Genomic DNA, 16,815 nt, shown 5'->3' on the forward strand with positions numbered 1-16,815 from the left:
TGAAGAAGCCTCCCTGAATTCTGCCGCCTTGAAGGGCGTTGCTGAGAAAACCCCTCAGGCACAAATGGAGACTGGATGCTGCCACCCCCAGGACCCCCCCACACACACAGCCATAGGCTTCCTTTGCCCCCCGTTTCTCTTCTCCAGCCAGTCAGGCCAGTACAGAAACCACCTGGGTTCCTTATTCATGCCTCGCTTAGTTATTAGGCCAGACAAGCACCTGTGAGGCGCTGGGATACAAAAACTCCTCGAATGAGGAACAACACGCAGTGCAACTTCGGGGAGGCTGAGCTAATAAGGCTGCAGCCACCACCAAATTCTGAGCTGTGGTCAGTCAGGCAGAACTTTGGACAATCCAGGCAGGTCCCTGCCCAGGAATCTCAGCAGGGGGGAAATGGAGACGGGCGGGACTGAATTTAGGACGGGGAGAGGGGGGGAGAGTTACCTTTTTCACGAACCCTGGGTGAAGTTCAGAACAAAGGCGCTCGTGGGAAAGGGAAGGGAACTTGCACAGAAAGTATGAAACTGCTGCAGTGCAGAACCTGCAGAGGAGGGGTGGGGGAGAACCACTTGTGGGAGCAGCTTTTCAGACGTTCACCCCCCTCTTCGTCTGAGGAACAATATTTATGCAGCTCTTTCTTGCCAGCCGCTAGATTTGATCCAGCCATGCTGAGAAAGAGGCCAGCTCAAGAAACGCACCAGGGAGTGTCCGCTATTCCATTCGGGCCCTCCATTTTTATGACATGCCCAATCCACTTGAGCCGCTCTACCGGCCGGCCAGGGGCTTGGCCCCAAAGGGTGGCACCATCTCCCGCTATGAAAGGGAAGATTTGTGGCCCAGAGGGAGAGAGGGCCTTACTTACCGCAAGCAGAAGAGGGCCGAGTCTCCAGACCTGGGTGCCAAGAAATAGTCCCACAGCCCAGCCAGGGGAAGGTCCGTGTGCAGGGCCACACGAGGAACTGAGGGGAAGCAGAGGTCCACGGGGGGGAGCAAGGACTCGGCCTCCGTGAAGTGGACCACGAAGGCAGCCAGGCCCAGGACATGAGCGTCACTCAGAGACGGTCCCTGCAGTCAGCAAAGGGGGAGACGGCCAGGTCAAGGCCTGCAAGCACACCAGAGCGAGTGCAATGGCGTCAAGAAACCTCGCCGCGAGATCTTCTCTGATCCACCAACCTGGTGGTAGAGGAGTTGACAGAGCCGGCTCAGCAAGGGGGACAAGAGCGAGCGGTGCCCACAGATCATTTTCACGAAGAGGGAAGGCCAGGGCCCTTGCCTGCGGGGGACAGAAAGGGCGCCCTGTGGCATGACTGCCAGGATGAATGTCGGGGTGGTGCATAAACGCTTCAGCGTAGGCGCTGCAAAGAAGCCAGAATCTGTCTTACCTGTCAGGAGGCAGGAAGAAAGAGGCAGCCATGACATCCTGACAGAAGGACGCCAGCAGAAGGTCAACAGCCTGGAACAGAGACCCAGCCGGCTCACTTCCACCCCTTCCGGTTGATGGACTTCGGGGCCCAGCTGAGCTACAGCTCCGAAGGAGAGAGAGGGACCAGCCCTCCCGGCCCCCCAGCTCCCCTGCCCCCCCCAGCCGCTCGCTCCCCTCCGCACCCCTTGATCTGCCGCACCAACTTCAGGAGCCGAAAGGTCCAGCCTCACCCTCAAGGTCAGGGAAGCTGCTTCGTCGTCATCTGTCAGGGGTCCCAAAACCTCCAGCAGCCTCCCAGAGATGAGCGCCACCTGGGCTGGAATGGCTGCAACACACGGGGGGGGGGGGTCCCGTGAGCCACCCAGGAGCAGCAGGAGAAAAGGCTGTTTCTGCTGAGCTGCTGAGCTCCTTCAGTGACCAACACCTCCTCTGAGAGCCGCGTCTCGCGGGGTCATTGAACAAGCTCGGAGGTCCTCCAAGGACGCTCAGGGACCCTAGAGCCGTGTTTCTCGATATTGGCAACTCCAAGATGGCCGGACTTCAGCCCTCAGAATTCCCCAGCCAGCCTGAGAGGCTGCCCTTGTCCTGTCCCAGGGATCCAGCCCCCTTGACCTACCCCCGTGCTTGCTGGCGTCTGGGACGAGCAGCCTCAGCGCTTCGAGTTCAGCCTTTAGTCGCTCCAGGGGTTCCTTAGGGCTCCCCGCCTCTCGTTCAGCTGATCCCCCTGAGGGGCAGAGAGAGAAGCCTCAGACAGGGGCAGGGAAGCGGGAGGGAGGTTGGAAGAAGCTGGCAGCCTTTTCAGGCAGAAAGGAAGGGGCCTCACCCCCCCCCCGTCCTGGAACTTCAAGGCTCACAATCTGAAGTTGGACCAAGTAGCCTCAACCCAGCCAAGGCTACTACGGGGTGCTGGACTGACCTATGGGGCCTGTTGCTGCATGTCCTTCTCTCTCTCTCCCTGCCTTCGGCTGCTCACCCTAAATACCTGCTAGTCACAATTTGTGTGCCTGACAATTGCATCCCTTGTCAGGTAACCAAACTGAAGTATTTCTGTTCCTTGCAAAGTGCCTGAAGAATTCAAGGGTTCCGGGCATTAATCCTACCTGGCAACTACAGTGCCAGCAGCTGTTGGGAGTTCAACTGGCAATGCCATTCTATCTGCATCAATCTGGTAGGATGAAGGGCCACAAGGCAGCCAAGCTGGCTGGTCCAGCGGTATCTCCAGAAGCCCGGAGATGCCTCCTGCAGCCACTAGAGGCCGCCTTCCACCAAAGCAGCTTCCAGAGATCTCCAGCCACCGTTGAGGCCCTGCAAATCCTTTCCGGGACCAATTCCCGACTGGCTGCAGCACCTCAGCTTCTGCGACTCTTAAGAATGGCCTCTCCTTGTGCTGCATTTGTCCCAGTAACTGCAGAGAAGCTCTGCAGCTCACCCAACTCACAGCCCCAGAATCCTCCCTGCCCAGAAGGTCTTTGGCGACTCGGTGCCAGATGCCCAATGAGGCTATGGATTCCCCTGGCAGGCCTTCCCCTGCTTTCCTGCCAAAAACAAAAAAATGCACGCCAGGGCCTCAACTCCTCCAACTGTTTCCCTTTCTTGCCGCCGAAGCAGGCCAGCAGGCGCAGCAGAACAAAAAGGGGGTTTTCACGCACACAGAACCGAGGAACCGTGTTCGGGAGGCTCACCTCGCAAGGGCTCCCTTTTAGCAGCTTCGCATTCTTCCAAGTAAGTGGCGAATGCGATCGGAGGGATTTTTTCAGCCCTAGTTTAGGAGACACAATTGTTTTTCTTCGGTGAGCCCCCACCCCAAGAGCTTGTAATTAGCATTAGAAAGGGCTCCTCTTGAGAGAAATTTACTCCTGTGATACTGGGTTATAGGGCCAAGGGAAAGGAAAATTGCTAACTGATGTATTGCTAAAAGAAAGTAGTAATCTCTTTTTAGCTATTTTGTGAAAAAGCAACGCCCACGGTTTTTCTAACTAGGGAAGTAACAAAATCACAATAACCACGGGCAGAATATTTATATCATATGCTCTATTAGCAGAACCCCTTGCTGACTGCAATGAATGGCAGTCGCTCTAAGTAAAAATAAGATTGAAATCCAGAATAATGTTACTAGAATTGATTAGACATCCGTATGCACTTCACAAAGCAGAACAGATCACAATACAAGCAAGCCAAAGTTAGGTCAAATGACACAATGCTTCCCATTAAAGAACTGGAGGGAAACGGCCTTTTATCTCAAATGTTGCCTTCCTACCTCTTGAGGGCTTCTATCAAAACCATGCGGGTGTCAGGGGTTTCAGGAAGCTACAGAGATAATCATAAAAGAAGTCAGCACGAATTTCCCATTGCAAAGTTAACAGGTAGGCATTTCTATCCTGCAGATTATTTGAGAGAGTTTTCTGTTAACAGAGCAGCATTCTGAACAAAAGATCAAAACCAAAATATTTAAAGACTCCACTGGACACGAACAATGGAAAAAAGAAAACTCACCACTCGTGGTACAAGCAAAGCAGGAAGAAAACGGGAGATGTAATAGGACCGCCTGAAAATACTGAGACAGAAGCAGGCAGATGAAACACAGAAAGCCACCCAGTCACCCATGATTAAGAACAAACACATTTAGAAGTAAAATACAAATTATAAATGTAAACATTAAACAGTGTCTTCCAGCAGGACCCCGTAAGTGAGCCTCCTCTGTAAAAGAGCTTGCCCCCCCGGGTTGAGATGCCCCCACCCCAAGATCTGCCGCTCCCCACCCTGCAGCTGGGCGGACCTGGCCCTTCTAGAAGGAGACCCCCTTTTTTCATTCCACCCAGCCGGTTGCGCTTGCCATGTTTTTAAATCTTTATTCATTTGGTTGTAATTTGATTGTTGTAAGTCACTCAGAGGAGTTGGGCAGCATAGGAGCTTAATAAATTATTATCTATAAATATGCAAAGTGGAAATTGTTTTACGTGAGAACCTGACATTTTTCTATTGGGGTTTTTTCCCCCTCCCTTGAGGTCTCTCTGCAAACAGCTGCCCTTGGCAGTGGTCTTTTCTCCCACCCTCAAAAGGGGAGACCTTACCTGGCTTCCATCACGCTTGCTGGGATCTTGCCAGTATTCCGGAATATCTGGACAGCCTTTTCAACATCCTGAAGAGCTTGACAGCATGCCTACATCACACACACACACACACACACACACACACACACAAAGAAGAACGTCTGTTTTGCACAACTGTCCGGGCCAAGGAAGACTGTCTCATGACGGCAGAGAAGAGTTTGGGTGCCGGGCAAGCCAGGACACCAAAACAACAGAAGAGACTAAGACGGCCAAAGCACCCAGAGACGCCAGGAGACGCTGCTAAGCACGAGGGGAAATCGGGCAGCTTCAGGCCTCCGGGCTCCCGCAGAGTTTCGGGGAGTGCAGCCGGAGTGCTCAGAATGGGCGTGAGCTGCCCTCACATGCCACCGCTTGGAAGACAAGAAGCGCCTCTCGTCAGACAGCCCTTCAACGGCCAGCGGCACATCCCGAGATTGGAAGCTCTGGGGAAGAGCTGGAACCACAAGTCCTCCGAGGGGCCCCTCCAGCTGCTCTGAGCCCCAAACCTCACTCAGGGTGCACACCTCAGCCGCCTGCATTATCTGGGCACATCACAGCTGGCTAAACCGTTTGTGGTGGAATTCATAACCTCCCATGGACGGTTTGGAGGTAGGGAGGCGAAATCTGCCATTACAAGTGGCAGCATTCATTGGGCCGGGATCGGAGCCCGTACCTGGGAGGCTTCCTTGCTGGAAGAGAGGTTCTCATAGAGGCCCATGTCTTCTAGCGACACCTGGGGAGACAGGCAGAAGGAGCAGCACAGGCGGCCATGGGCACATGGAAGGGGGGCCCTTCTACCACCCTCCCCCATTTGTCCCCCAGTGAGGGGGGCACCTTGAGATCTGCCAGGCGAGTTTTGGCCAGCGTGATGTATTCCAGCAGGAGGGTCCGGTACTTGCTGGGCACAAATGGGGGGTGCAGGAGGTGGACCTAGAGAGTTGCCAACAAGGTGAGGCACGAAGCAGAAATGCTCCCCCTCACAATTCCAGGTGCATCGAAGCAGCAGGTCTCTGAGCTGCACATCCGAGGCTCCAGGGAAATTGGTGGGGGGCCATTTCTCACCCCCCACCCCCCCCACCCCAGGGGCTTGGATGTTGTTGAGGATGGGAAGGGAGGCTGCACACTAAATATACTCTTTTGCACCCTCACCCTCTGCAAAGCCTCTCGGGCAGAAATGGGTTTGCGTTGCTCCGACAGCACCATCCGCGGTAGCCCCTGCTTGGGTTTCCATTCCCATAATCCCCAGCCAGCCTGAGCTCCGGGCAACAGTTCAGTATGCCGGGAGGTAGCCAGCCCTAGCAAATCTCGAAGCCCACCCACCCAGGAGCAAGGGCAGCACCCACCTTCAGGTACTGGGGAGCTTCGAAGGGCACCAGCTGCGACAGGAACTTAAAGAGGAAGAGGAGGGCCTTCTTGCTGCTGCCGTGGAGGCTGCTGCTGCTCCCAAAAGTGAGCTGGAAGCAGAGAGTGGTGCCTGAAGCCCGCTTGGCCAGCACCCCACCCTCCCTGGCCCTGATGTCCAGCACAGCCCCGTGACCCAAGCAGCCTTGCTCAGCTGGGTGAGTGGCACGTGGCCTTTCCACCCACCTCCCACCAGGTGCACCTGGACCGAGGCCTCAGGGTGCCTGAAGGCAGGCAGGGTCACGAGGCTGCAGCTCAGCTCCCCTTGGGCAGCCTCCTCCAAAGCCTGCAGGCCAGGACACTCCTCCCCAGGAATCCCCCCCCCCCACCGTCCTTGGAAGGAATGCCCCTCGTGGCTCTCACCTTAAACCACTCTGCGTAAGCGGGGAAGAAGGCAGGGCCTTCCAAGGCTGCTTGGCGGGCGAGTAAGAACGCCGTGATCAAGCTCTCCAGGTCGTAATTCGCAAAGGCCTTTCTCAGGAGACCCTCCAGGAGGCCTAGGGGGGACACAGGACAGTCTCGAACTCACTCCCCAGCTGCCGTTAGAGGCCTGAGCCCCGGAGCTGGAGGCCAAATCACCCCCCAGCAGAGTCTTCAGGGTCTCCCAATTCCCAGCCGCTGCCGGTACCTTTAATCAGCCGCCCTGCTTGGGAGTGACAGACTAAAAGGGTGGAGACGCACGAGAGGACGTGGTGCCAGTTCACTTCGCTCGTCTCCAGGACCTGCTGCAAGCGCCCGGTCAGCTCCTCTGGCTGGAACACCACGAAGACCTGGCACGGGGCGGAAGGGCTTTTGGAAGGGCTTTTGGGAGCTGCCTTCTGAATGCTGAGCCCAGCCACCACCCCCCGCCCCCCCCGCGGCCCTTCAGTCAGGGGCTCCTGAGACATCGCCACGGATATTGGCCCCCTTTCATATTCCCTGAGGGAAACTCCGGCTCTCCCTGCCCCGAACTGAAGAGAGGAAACGCCCTTCGTGTCCCCTTCCCCTGGGGAGAGCCTCCATCTGCTCTGCTGCTGGGGCACTTCCTGGCTTTCCTGCCCTTCTGGGCCGGAGAACCAGAGGGGTCGTTTCTGGGTGTGCCAATGCTGCCTGGGTCACGTGGCGGCCGCCGTAAAATGGAAACTGGCAAAGCACAGCCTGACTTATTAAGCGGCGTTCACTGGAAAGGAGGACATACTTTGCGGTACAAGGTAGCAAGCAGCGAGCTGGTCCTGGCAAAGCTCCATTCCCTCTGCAGGTGGACGGCGTCCGAGACTGCTCAGAGAGAGGGAGGGGGGAGGGAGGGAGGGGAGGAAACGCTGGTTTCGCAGAACAGGAAGAGCCGGACTGCAGGAGGAGCCTCTTCCCTGGCTTGTGCCTGGCAAAATGTCCTTCCTTCCTTCCTTCCTTCCGAGGCTCTTCCCAACAGCCACCTCACCTCCCTTGTCCTTCCCTCCCTCCTCCCACTGATCCCTGCAGAAGCCAGAACCCCACAGACGGAGAGCAGCCAGAAGGGCAAAATGCCGGAGCAACGGAAAAGGAGATCTCAGATCAGATCTTCCCATTCTTTAAGCTTTCAGTTGGTTGCTCGAGTTCCACAACCAAATTCCCGGGGAGCCTGGAGTCGTATCCTGCCCTGCCTCACTCCACCCCAGTAGCTGCTGAGTGGAAAGACATTTCCATGGCTGGAGAGTCGCATGAACTATGAACAACTCAGGAGAAAAACGTGCATTCTGGCTTTGTCCTCAAAGAACTTATTTGACCAAGCACTGAATTTATCCCTCAAAATAAATGGCAGCTAAAAGGAGAAACGAGAGTCCGCAGGCAGCCGTGTTCAAACCACACAGTTGGATCCTGTCGACTCACCAGCTCAGCCTTCAGAGGCACCCCAGGCAGAGGTGCTGGCAGCAGCCTGGGGTCTTACAGGGAGCTGGTCCAGAGCCTGCTGGGCGACTTCCAGGAGTGGCAGAGGGTCCTGCAGAGGACCTCCCTCGTCCCTCCGCAGTTCTGAGCACACCTGGCCCCCTTCTAGGGATCCTACCTGTCAGATGGGGATTGTAGGTAAGCACACGGGTGAAGATGTGCCCGAAGAGCAGCCGCGGAGTCTCGGGGGGAGCCGTGCCTTGGAAAACCGTCAAGCTGGATACATGGAGCCTGTGCGCAAAGGGGGGAAACGTCTCAATAGGCAAGAACAATGAGTCAGCAGGCTTGAGAATTACTGCTAATTGCTCCCATTTTTTCAGTAAGTGGGCATTTACCGGGAGGCCTGTAAATAAATGATAAATATTTATTTTCTATTATTGCCCAAGTGCTTGGCAAAAAACATAAAAGCATGCTATTATTAGTAAATAAAACAAGACAATTCAGTGGGCCAAACTTTGGCCCGGCAGAGAACGGCTGCTGGAAAGGGGAGTTCCACGTTAAGCAGAGAGCATCCCCGCTGCGTATGCGGGGAACGAAGGGAAACACGCCCAGGGATCCCTTGCAGGGCTCAGAAACGCGGCTCCCCCAGCCCCAACCTCGGGGAGGAGTAGATCCTCACCAGCGCCTCACCGCCTTCCCTGTGGGGGAGGCTCTGCCCTGCTTCTCCGTAACGACAGCATCCAGCACCCCTAAAGGAAAGACAAGGGAGCGCCTTCACTAGGAGAAGCAAGCCGAGGGCAGGACTAGCAGAGAGGGCAAGGGAAGAGCCACGAGGAATGATGTCTCAAGGGAGGAACCTCAGGCTTAATCACGATAGAGGCCTGAAAGGAGGTTTTCCCCTTCTTTCTGAAAACTTGTCCTGCCATTGCAATATATTTACTGCACGTGGGTCCCTGGGGGGAACATGGCCGCTCAAGAGCATAGATGGGAATGAAAAAGAAACACATCTGAAGGAACAAAAAATCTGTATTTTGGAACAAAGCGATCTGGAGACCAAAGACCTTCAAAGCCGAAGTTGGGATCGCCGTCCTTCCCTGGGAGAATTCACCCCCCCCCCCAACGTTCTCAGTGATGCAATGCAAAGGGGGGGGGGAAGGGGGGGATGCACAATTCACAGCTGGACAGTCTGAACGTTTCAGGGTGGATTGACATGCCCGAAGGATGCCCGAAGAGGTCAAGCTATTGGTGTGGTAGCAATGTCCTGTTGAGTGATTCTCAAAAGCCTCTCTCTAAAGTGGGATTACACTCCTGATCGCCCGTGATCCACTCCTACAGCCCTCACTTACACGCCAACATTCTCTCCAGTACAGCACAACAAATCTGCAAAAAAAAAAGGGGGGGGAGGAGGCAAAGTCAACAACTTTTCTGGAGAAATTAGCCACTGTATTTTCATTTGTGTTTTCCCTCCTCTGAGGGAGGGAGCAGCAGACAAGAGCTTTTCCTCCTCTGGATTTTCTTTTTAATTCACACACACACACACACACACACACACACACACACACACACAAGCTGGAGAGGAAGTCAGAATGAACTTCCATGGCTGAGGAGATCCGAATTTGGACTGCACTCATCTTAACCTCCCCCTCAACATCCCACAGGCTTCTCCCAATAACCAAGGGGGCCTTGGATGCTCCAGCCGGCTGCATGAGCTCAGCCCAACCACGGCCCATGGGGTGTGTGTGTGTGTGTGTTCTGCAAGGCACAAACCCAGTTCCTCAGGGACTGGAGAAAAAGAACCACCCAGCATGTTAGGCGGGGGGGGGGGTAGAGTTCCCCCCCCCCCCCCCCCCCCCCACCCCCATGGTGGTGAATGGAACGCTAGGGAGCAGCTGCTCCAGCCTTACTTCACACACTTTCTTCCTTTCCAGCTTCTTTTCAGACTCGGGTGTTTTTGGAAATCCATTCTGAAGGAGCACCAGAGCCAAGTCTAGGGGTGGAGAAGGTCAGGGTCAAGGATCTCCTGTGCCAGCTGAACGAGGCCAAAAAGGTGCAGAAAATACGGAAAAGGGACTCTAGCAAGAAACGGTGGAAGGCTGTTTGGAGGGGCCCTCTTTGCCCTCCATAAATCTTAACTGATGAAGCCCAACGAAAGGGCGCAGCAGCCACAGACAGGAAAACTCCAGCCTGTCTTCTTCAGCAATTGAACGTTTCTCCTCTTTTCCTGCCCTGGTTTGTACTTGGCTTTTGCTATCGCTATTCTAAACATAAAGCATTCGATTTTATTTCTATCTTTTTAATTAAGAAAAAAGAGAGAAAAGGAGCAAAACACAAATAGGGGACTCGTTTACACAGAATCTAGTAGGGTACATAAAGTTGTATAAATGTATTAGAAATGAAAGATATATCTGAATATTTGCGTTAGATAAGCAAACACACAACTGTAACTGTATTGTTACAATATTTCATGTTTCTGTTTCCTTTGCCATATTTCTCTCATCCTTTTGCTAGAACACTTTTCACGTGTGTGGTTTTTTTTCCCTTTTCTTTGAAAACTCTTCTGTCTTTTCAGCATATTCCAAGGTCTGCCAGAAGCCAAAATATGTGAAAACTGCATGGCGTAACGGTTGTGTGTCTGGCTGTTTGTTAAACAAGATCAAGTCACAGCCATATTTAATAGTACAAACTAACATGAAATCAGGTCTCATGTTACAGAAGAGGCCTTCAGGTCAACTAGCCGTCTCCTTCGAGGGGACAGAGAGAGCGGGGCCAGAGCCAAGAATTCACAGGCCTGGACCTTTTCCTAGCCACCAGCCCCCACATCCCAGGCTTTGGCCCTGCCTTGCCTGTGAGAATGTTCTGGCCAACCTCAGTGTCCATTTCTTCCACCTGGTGACACAGGAGGCAAAGGCTACTGGACAACCAATCCACAACTGCAGGTACCTCCGGATTCCTGAGAAGAGAGAGGAGCCTGCATCATTGACCTTTTACAAAGATAGTTTCTCCCCTCCAAACAGTCCACTAAAACAGGAGTCTCCAACCTGTGGACTTCAGCTCCCAGAAAGCCCCAGCCAGCACACATCTTCCGTTCTGGCAGTTGAAGTCCACAGGTCTTAAAGTTGCCAAATTTGGAGAGCCCTGCACTAAAAGGACAACATGCTTACTCCCAAGTTTGAAATGTTAACTTCAGAACAGAGAAAGTTACTTTGCATCAGGCCTCCACTTGGCTTAGGGTGGCCTGTAAATGCAGCTATGGTCTGCACCAGGATGTGGAAGCTCATCTAAACCAACTGGCAGCTGTTCCCCACAAACCAACACAAATCTTGCTCAGTGCGCATCTCTCCTCAAGGGGAGGATCCGGGCTTCCACAAACAAGTCTAAATGCCGACAGAGCCAAAGCCACAGGCAAACCGTTCACGCTCTACCTACTTCTCCAGTAATCCTTCCAGACGAACAATGTTCTCTCTGTGCAAGTGCCATGCGACTTCCAAAACAGGGGGGCGCTGGGGGAAATAGCGCTACGGTCAGGTCATTTGGAATGCAGAGATGCCAGCAGCCCAACAACCACCCAAGTAACTGACTCTGAAACTAGGAGCAGGTTTCTAAGGCTGCCTTTCCCTCTCCATCCATGGGGGAACACTCCCTCCCTCCTCCTCTTCCTCCTCCTCAAGAGGAGAGCAACTCAAACTGTAAGGCCCCCAGAATGGCCTTAGGGCAGTCATTTAAGCATGCAGATTCACTGCTTCCATCTCCCCCTCAGCTCTAAGGACCTTACCTGCATTTTCCACATCTCTTGAGCAAAAACAGAATGACAGAAAGCATTATAAGTTAATAATTCCTTCAAGGACTGGGACAAACAAAACAACTTCTTCTGCAAATAGAAAAAATAAAATACAATGGAGTGGCATTATTTTTGAACAACTAATGAGCCAATTTTTTGTATATTCTTCAAACCTGAACGACAATGCTATTTTGGAAAATTAACTATCCTTTTAAAACAGGTACTTAAAATACTTTTTAGGTTGCCTTTCTGTAGAACTATTTTCATCATATAAATCAACCTTCTTCTACTAGCCTGCAATTCTCAGAATTCCCTGTGGGTGTTTCAGGACCACGAACCATTTCCTCTTTAGCAAGGCCTGAGCAACTTGAACATGCTTCCTGCCCTACATGAAACACGCATCTCTCTCCTTACTCTGTGTTCCGCATTCAGTAGTGTAGTCTGATCAGATTCCATAGAGATCTTCTCAATGAGGTTGGCTGCCATTCTGGCTGATAAGATTCCTGCTGGCATGCCCAGCACTGAGGCCTCATCCTTCAAGGCTGTGACTACAACAGAAGAGAAGAAACGCCATCCGGACCTTAAATATACCACCCCAAATTGCAATTGGAAATAGCACAACATGATGGGGCTGAAAAGGTAACGAAGAAAAACCCAATTGTTGGTAAACACATGGAAAAGGCTCAGTCACAGGCAAGGAACGGTAAATCGCGGAAAGCTACGCCTGCCAATAACTACTGACAATCCTGAATCAGACAGTCTCAATATTCTTATTTTACTGAATATTTAGTCACTCTCTCCAGCAAAATAAATTCTATTTCACCCACCTATAAATTGTTCTGGAATTGACATTTTACTTGCACCACTGCCCAAGTTACTGGAAAGTATGGACTTGCCACGTTCTGAACTTCCATTCTGTTAAAAGAAAGAGAGAAAAGGGCAATTGTCTTGACTGTAGGGAATATCAAATCCTTTGGTCTTTAATGGCCTTTTCCAGACACAACACGAGACATTAGTAACTCATCAAATATGTCACAGTCCCTCGAGGAACCCAGCATTCTCTGAAATGGAGATAGCCTCCCAGTATGCTTAAAAGGAACAGGGCGATATCTCATAAGACAGAAAATAGACATTTTTAAAAATGTGCAGCCATGTATATTAACATTCTGCAGCTTAATAAATAAGATCACCACGAAAGCTAAAGATGGCTAAAATATCTGGTGGTCAGTCTAGATTTCTTCCTTGCCAAAGGACCTTTTCAGCAGAATAATCATTTAAAAATCACAAAGCACTATTAATCCACTATGAAATCAAGGTTACCATCCTAAAAAGAGCAGTAAGCACTACTGAAATGTAACCCAATATTGTCTTGGCTACATTATTATCTAAACCCTGCAGCATGTTTTACAGTTTCAAATACCACCGCTGCTAAAACGCTTCAAATGATGGCCAGTTACTGCCCCCACCCCACTTTTTTAACCATGAACAAGCCCATCTCAGTCTCAGAGCCCCTTGGACCGGGGTCTCCCACCTTGGCCACTTTGAGGCTTGTGGACCTTAAAGCTTTGCTGGCTGAGGAACTCTGGGAGGGGAAGCTCACAAGTCTTGAAAGTTGCCACGCTTGGAGGCCCCTGTTTCAGCGTGGGGCTTCCACTCCCGGAGCTGCCAATCCACACGGCTGGCTGGGGAACCCCGGGAGAGGGAGAAAGCGCGCCGGGCGCTGCTGCTCACCTCCAGCAAGAGCTCGTCCAGCCTCTGGTGCCGACTCCAGATGTGCAGGGCCGCTTCCCGCAGCTCCTGCTGGGTTTGGGGTTCCCGCTTTTGCTCCTGGCATCTTCCCGCTGAGGACACAGAGAGGCTCCGTGAGGATTCTCTCCCCCCCCCGCTTCTTCTTTTGTGTCTCCAATTGAGGGAGCCCTGCCTGGAGACGCCCAGAGAGCAGCAGTTCCCTCCTTATTTCATAACCCTCACAGCGATGCTGGCCCCTTGAGCATATGCAGAGTGCAATTCCCACCCTCGGGGCAGCCCAAGGCTATCGGGAGAGTCTCTGGGCATGTACAGAGCGCTTGTTCACCCACCCCCCTACCCAGAAGGGCGGAAAGTGCTCGACCGGCCATTCTCCCAGAGCGGCGCCTCCCACCAGCCAACTAGCGCGCCTAAAGTCCTGATTGGCCGCCGTTTGAACGCCTCCTCCAATAGGAAGGGGACAAAAGAGTTTTTCTATTTGCTAATGCGGCCATTTGAGGAGTGGAAGAAGGGGGGACGGGAGGGAGCGGGGCGCCATTTTTAGTGTGGCAAGAAAATCGGCCCTGGCAGGGCCTCGGCGCGGGGAGGTCTACTGCGCAGGCGTGGCTTCAGAATGAGGCTGCTTTTGTGAAGGCGCGCTCGTGTGTATTTCTGGGAATCTAGTTCGGGGCAGTTCATTGCACAGATGGGCTACTTTTGATTTATTTGATTTGCCAATTGTTTACAAGATAATAAGTATAAGTGTATACAGAGTCATGAATACATGAAATGGGTACATATAAGAAAAATAAAAGAAAAATAAAAGAAACAATAGGACAGGGACGGTAGGCACATTGGTGCGCTTATGCACGCCCCCTAGAGACCTCTTAGGAAAGGGGTGAGGTCAATAGTAGACAGTCTAAGGTTAAAGTTTTTGGGGTTTGGGGAAGAAACTACTTTCCCGGCTTATTGGCAACCATTTGCCTGCCCAATAAGCTGGCGAGCGGAATCTCCGGCTTCCCTTCCAGCCGTTGCCTCCAACCCGAGATTGGCGGGGAGCAGAAAGAGGCTGCTTTGCCCACCGGAAAATACTGCACGGATCTTCAAATAATCCAAGCAAAGCAAGCGGCATTTTTAAAGGCGGGATTGGTCTGTTCGTAGGCACAGAAACAAATGCCGTGTCTGTTTGGTATATATGTGTGATGCTCAGCAAGTGATGGAAGCATAAAAGACGTCGATTACATGTGAAACTTGAGGAAAAGGAAATGCTGATTCTGAACAACGTTCCGCAAGTGGCAAATGTACGCGTTGCATGGTCTTTCCCAGCTGGGTGTGTAGGTATCTTGAAGGTTGCAAGCCCTATTCAAGGACATTCAGAATGCAGTATTCCTGAACAGTGCTGGGAAGACTAAGTTCTCATATTTTAAGAGAACTTGTTAGAAGTGCTCTTATCATCTTTTAAATGCCACTGATGAAGCTTAAAATGAAGTCTGACTGCCACACGTGTGTGCAGGGTGGAACTTCTGCCTTTGCGTACATTATAGGGTGCTATCTGGGGCAGGTGGTTGGGGGGTGTTGCTTATGGGGCAAATCTGTGTCTTGCCATCTCAGGTTAACAGCGAGAGGAGCAAAAACAAAAAAGGAAATGGCCTCGCAAGGGAGTGCCCCTTGGTTGCTACAGCAATACTATCAAGAGGAGGAGGAGATAAGGATATTTGGCTACGGTAAACAATGATGGGGCAGGGAAAGAATACCTCAGCTGGGCAAACAATAGGCCAGGAGACAAGGCTGCCTCACTAGGGGAAGGTAGGCTGGACTAGGTTAGGTTGACCCAATTCACACAAAGGAGGAAAGAGCTGCTCCGGGTAATCCCCATCTCTCTCTCTCACACACACACACACACACTCTTCTGGCCACGGGATTTGGCTCATAACAAGAGGCCCTGGCAGTGTGAGAAGTGAGCGTCCTGCAGCCAAGGGGTCGTCGCTCTGACTTGGCCTACAGGATACTTCCAAGCCTGGTCTATAGCAGAAGCCTTGAGCGGCTGGGGTAGGAGCAGGATGGCTGCCTGCCGGAGGAGAAAACTAGCAATAGTGCGTTATAGGTCTTCTGAGAGAGATTGGGGGAATTTATTCAGACGTATCAAGCCATTATTCCTTTAACCATAATTTATTTAATAAACTGCAATTGGCTGGCTTCCCAGAACACCTTACAAGGAAGGAGAACACACATTACTCGAACTCATTCTTACCCAGGGAACTCAGCCATTTCTACACTTACTCTGAGGTAAGGCAGTGAGGCCCACAACCCACCTGCTGACTTTAACAGACCATCCTGGGAACATCTCTGCTCCTCAAGCAGCAGCTGCTCCCTCCCCTTAACTGGTCACCACCAGGAATTGCTGGCTCTACTTTCCACAGCCTGGCTGGACACCTTAGTTTCTCCACTATTTAAAGATCACCATGAGGCCGATGACTCTGAGCTAATGCATGTTAATTTAATTGGACGAAAGTGGGTTTGTTTGTTTTTACTAAACCATTAATGCAGAGCCTGGAGATTGAATTGGGGCTGGGGATGAAATTGCTTCAAAGGGAACAATCTGCAGATCTAAAGGGCAATGGACATCTTTGGCCTTCACAATCGGCATTGCTGGATCACACCCTCCCCCATACAAGTGACCCCAGCTCAAAGATTCCTTCTACTCCGCCAAGTGCAGTTTGTGAGGGGGGGCTATCACTGACCAGGAAAGCGTCCCCCCCCCCCACTGTCCTGCATGGCCCAGCTTCAGGCCTCTCCAGGTGGATTTGATCCGTTGCCAAACTTCCCTCTCCACAACTACTGATGCCAGAAGGAAGAAGCTTTTTCAGCCCCTATGGAAAAAGCCTCCCTTGGACTGCCTGGAATAGGGAAGGGAGGGCGGTGGTGGCAGTGGCTGCTCCTGGCTCGGCCTCAGAGGCAGAAAAAGGGTCTGATGCCTTCAGGCTGAATGGAAGAGGGGGGCGGTCTGATTTCAACCAGCAGTGAAGCAAAAAGGGGCGGCGGCACTCAGCTGGGGGGCGGGATGTGTGTGAGAGACAGACAGACAGATCTAGCTTGGAAGACTGTGTGAGGCCAGCAGAACACATCAAAGTCTGGGCTAAAAATAATCCCTTAGTGGATTTGCTGTGATACCACCTTGGAGACCCAGGCCTACATGTGGCACTTGCTGCTTGTTTTAATTGTCAAAAAGCCTAAGCATCCTCTTTCTCCAGATGCTGATAAAAACATCAAAGCATTCCTTTCCCCTCCAGTGCTGTGGTTAAAGGCAGAATAAACACAGACCGCAAAAGATGTTTTCCTCTTGTGCATTTTTAGAAAACATGGCACTAACAGGTCATTCAATTATTGCAGTTCTCAGTTTTCTGCCAATCTAAGACTCCAAGCTGCTGACAACAACATCCAACCCCCCCCTCCTGTAAAATACAAAAGAGGATGGCAACATTAAAACATCTAAATACATTCTACGTGTGCAATATGCAACATTTAATATTGTAAGCCACCCAGAGTTATGGATAGC

The 16,815-nt window shown here is 52.0% G+C and overlaps 1 protein-coding gene and 1 long non-coding RNA gene across 9 annotated transcripts in view; one reads left to right on the forward strand and one right to left on the reverse strand.

Moving 5' to 3' along the window:
• Nucleotides 1-16,719, reverse strand: part of FANCA (FA complementation group A) — a 24,495-nt gene extending 7,776 nt beyond the window's left edge. The window contains exons 1-28 of one of the 8 annotated variants that reach the window (XM_087940288.1): nucleotides 16,581-16,716; nucleotides 13,266-13,375; nucleotides 12,362-12,449; nucleotides 11,949-12,082; nucleotides 11,529-11,624; nucleotides 11,183-11,256; nucleotides 10,795-10,896; nucleotides 10,600-10,706; nucleotides 9,661-9,743; nucleotides 9,103-9,136; nucleotides 8,436-8,505; nucleotides 7,935-8,047; nucleotides 7,092-7,168; nucleotides 6,543-6,684; nucleotides 6,278-6,411; nucleotides 5,857-5,967; nucleotides 5,348-5,443; nucleotides 5,187-5,246; nucleotides 4,496-4,584; nucleotides 3,918-3,978; nucleotides 3,682-3,731; nucleotides 3,107-3,183; nucleotides 2,041-2,148; nucleotides 1,607-1,749; nucleotides 1,384-1,454; nucleotides 1,175-1,274; nucleotides 864-1,066; nucleotides 446-542 (exon numbers count right to left, since the gene is read on the reverse strand). In XM_087940288.1, the coding sequence (XP_087796414.1) occupies nucleotides 446-542; nucleotides 864-1,066; nucleotides 1,175-1,274; nucleotides 1,384-1,454; nucleotides 1,607-1,749; nucleotides 2,041-2,148; nucleotides 3,107-3,183; nucleotides 3,682-3,731; nucleotides 3,918-3,978; nucleotides 4,496-4,584; nucleotides 5,187-5,246; nucleotides 5,348-5,443; nucleotides 5,857-5,967; nucleotides 6,278-6,411; nucleotides 6,543-6,684; nucleotides 7,092-7,168; nucleotides 7,935-8,047; nucleotides 8,436-8,505; nucleotides 9,103-9,136; nucleotides 9,661-9,743; nucleotides 10,600-10,706; nucleotides 10,795-10,896; nucleotides 11,183-11,256; nucleotides 11,529-11,624; nucleotides 11,949-12,082; nucleotides 12,362-12,449; nucleotides 13,266-13,375; nucleotides 16,581-16,620 (2,670 nt within the window). In that variant the 5' untranslated portion in view covers nucleotides 16,621-16,716. Of the gene's footprint in view, nucleotides 1-445; nucleotides 543-863; nucleotides 1,067-1,174; nucleotides 1,275-1,383; nucleotides 1,455-1,606; nucleotides 1,750-2,040; nucleotides 2,149-3,106; nucleotides 3,184-3,681; nucleotides 3,732-3,917; nucleotides 3,979-4,495; nucleotides 4,585-5,186; nucleotides 5,247-5,347; nucleotides 5,444-5,856; nucleotides 5,968-6,277; nucleotides 6,412-6,542; nucleotides 6,685-7,091; nucleotides 7,169-7,934; nucleotides 8,048-8,435; nucleotides 8,506-9,102; nucleotides 9,137-9,660; nucleotides 9,744-10,599; nucleotides 10,707-10,794; nucleotides 10,897-11,182; nucleotides 11,257-11,528; nucleotides 11,625-11,872; nucleotides 12,083-12,361; nucleotides 12,450-13,265; nucleotides 13,376-13,620; nucleotides 13,674-16,580 lie in introns of those variants that run through there. The other 7 variants (XM_087940289.1, XM_087940295.1, XM_087940290.1 and 4 more) reach the window with 7 other exon arrangements.
• LOC148124867 (uncharacterized) lies at nucleotides 3,059-3,886 on the forward strand. Its single transcript, XR_015744902.1, has 2 exons — nucleotides 3,059-3,146; nucleotides 3,809-3,886. It is a non-coding gene; the product is annotated as an uncharacterized LOC148124867 (long non-coding RNA).
• Nucleotides 16,720-16,815: the final 96 nt, after the last annotated feature.

This window comes from Pseudonaja textilis, chromosome 11 (assembly GCF_049901715.1).
Source record: "Pseudonaja textilis isolate UNSWEBS1 chromosome 11, rPseTex1.2, whole genome shotgun sequence".
NCBI lineage: Eukaryota > Metazoa > Chordata > Lepidosauria > Squamata > Elapidae > Pseudonaja > Pseudonaja textilis.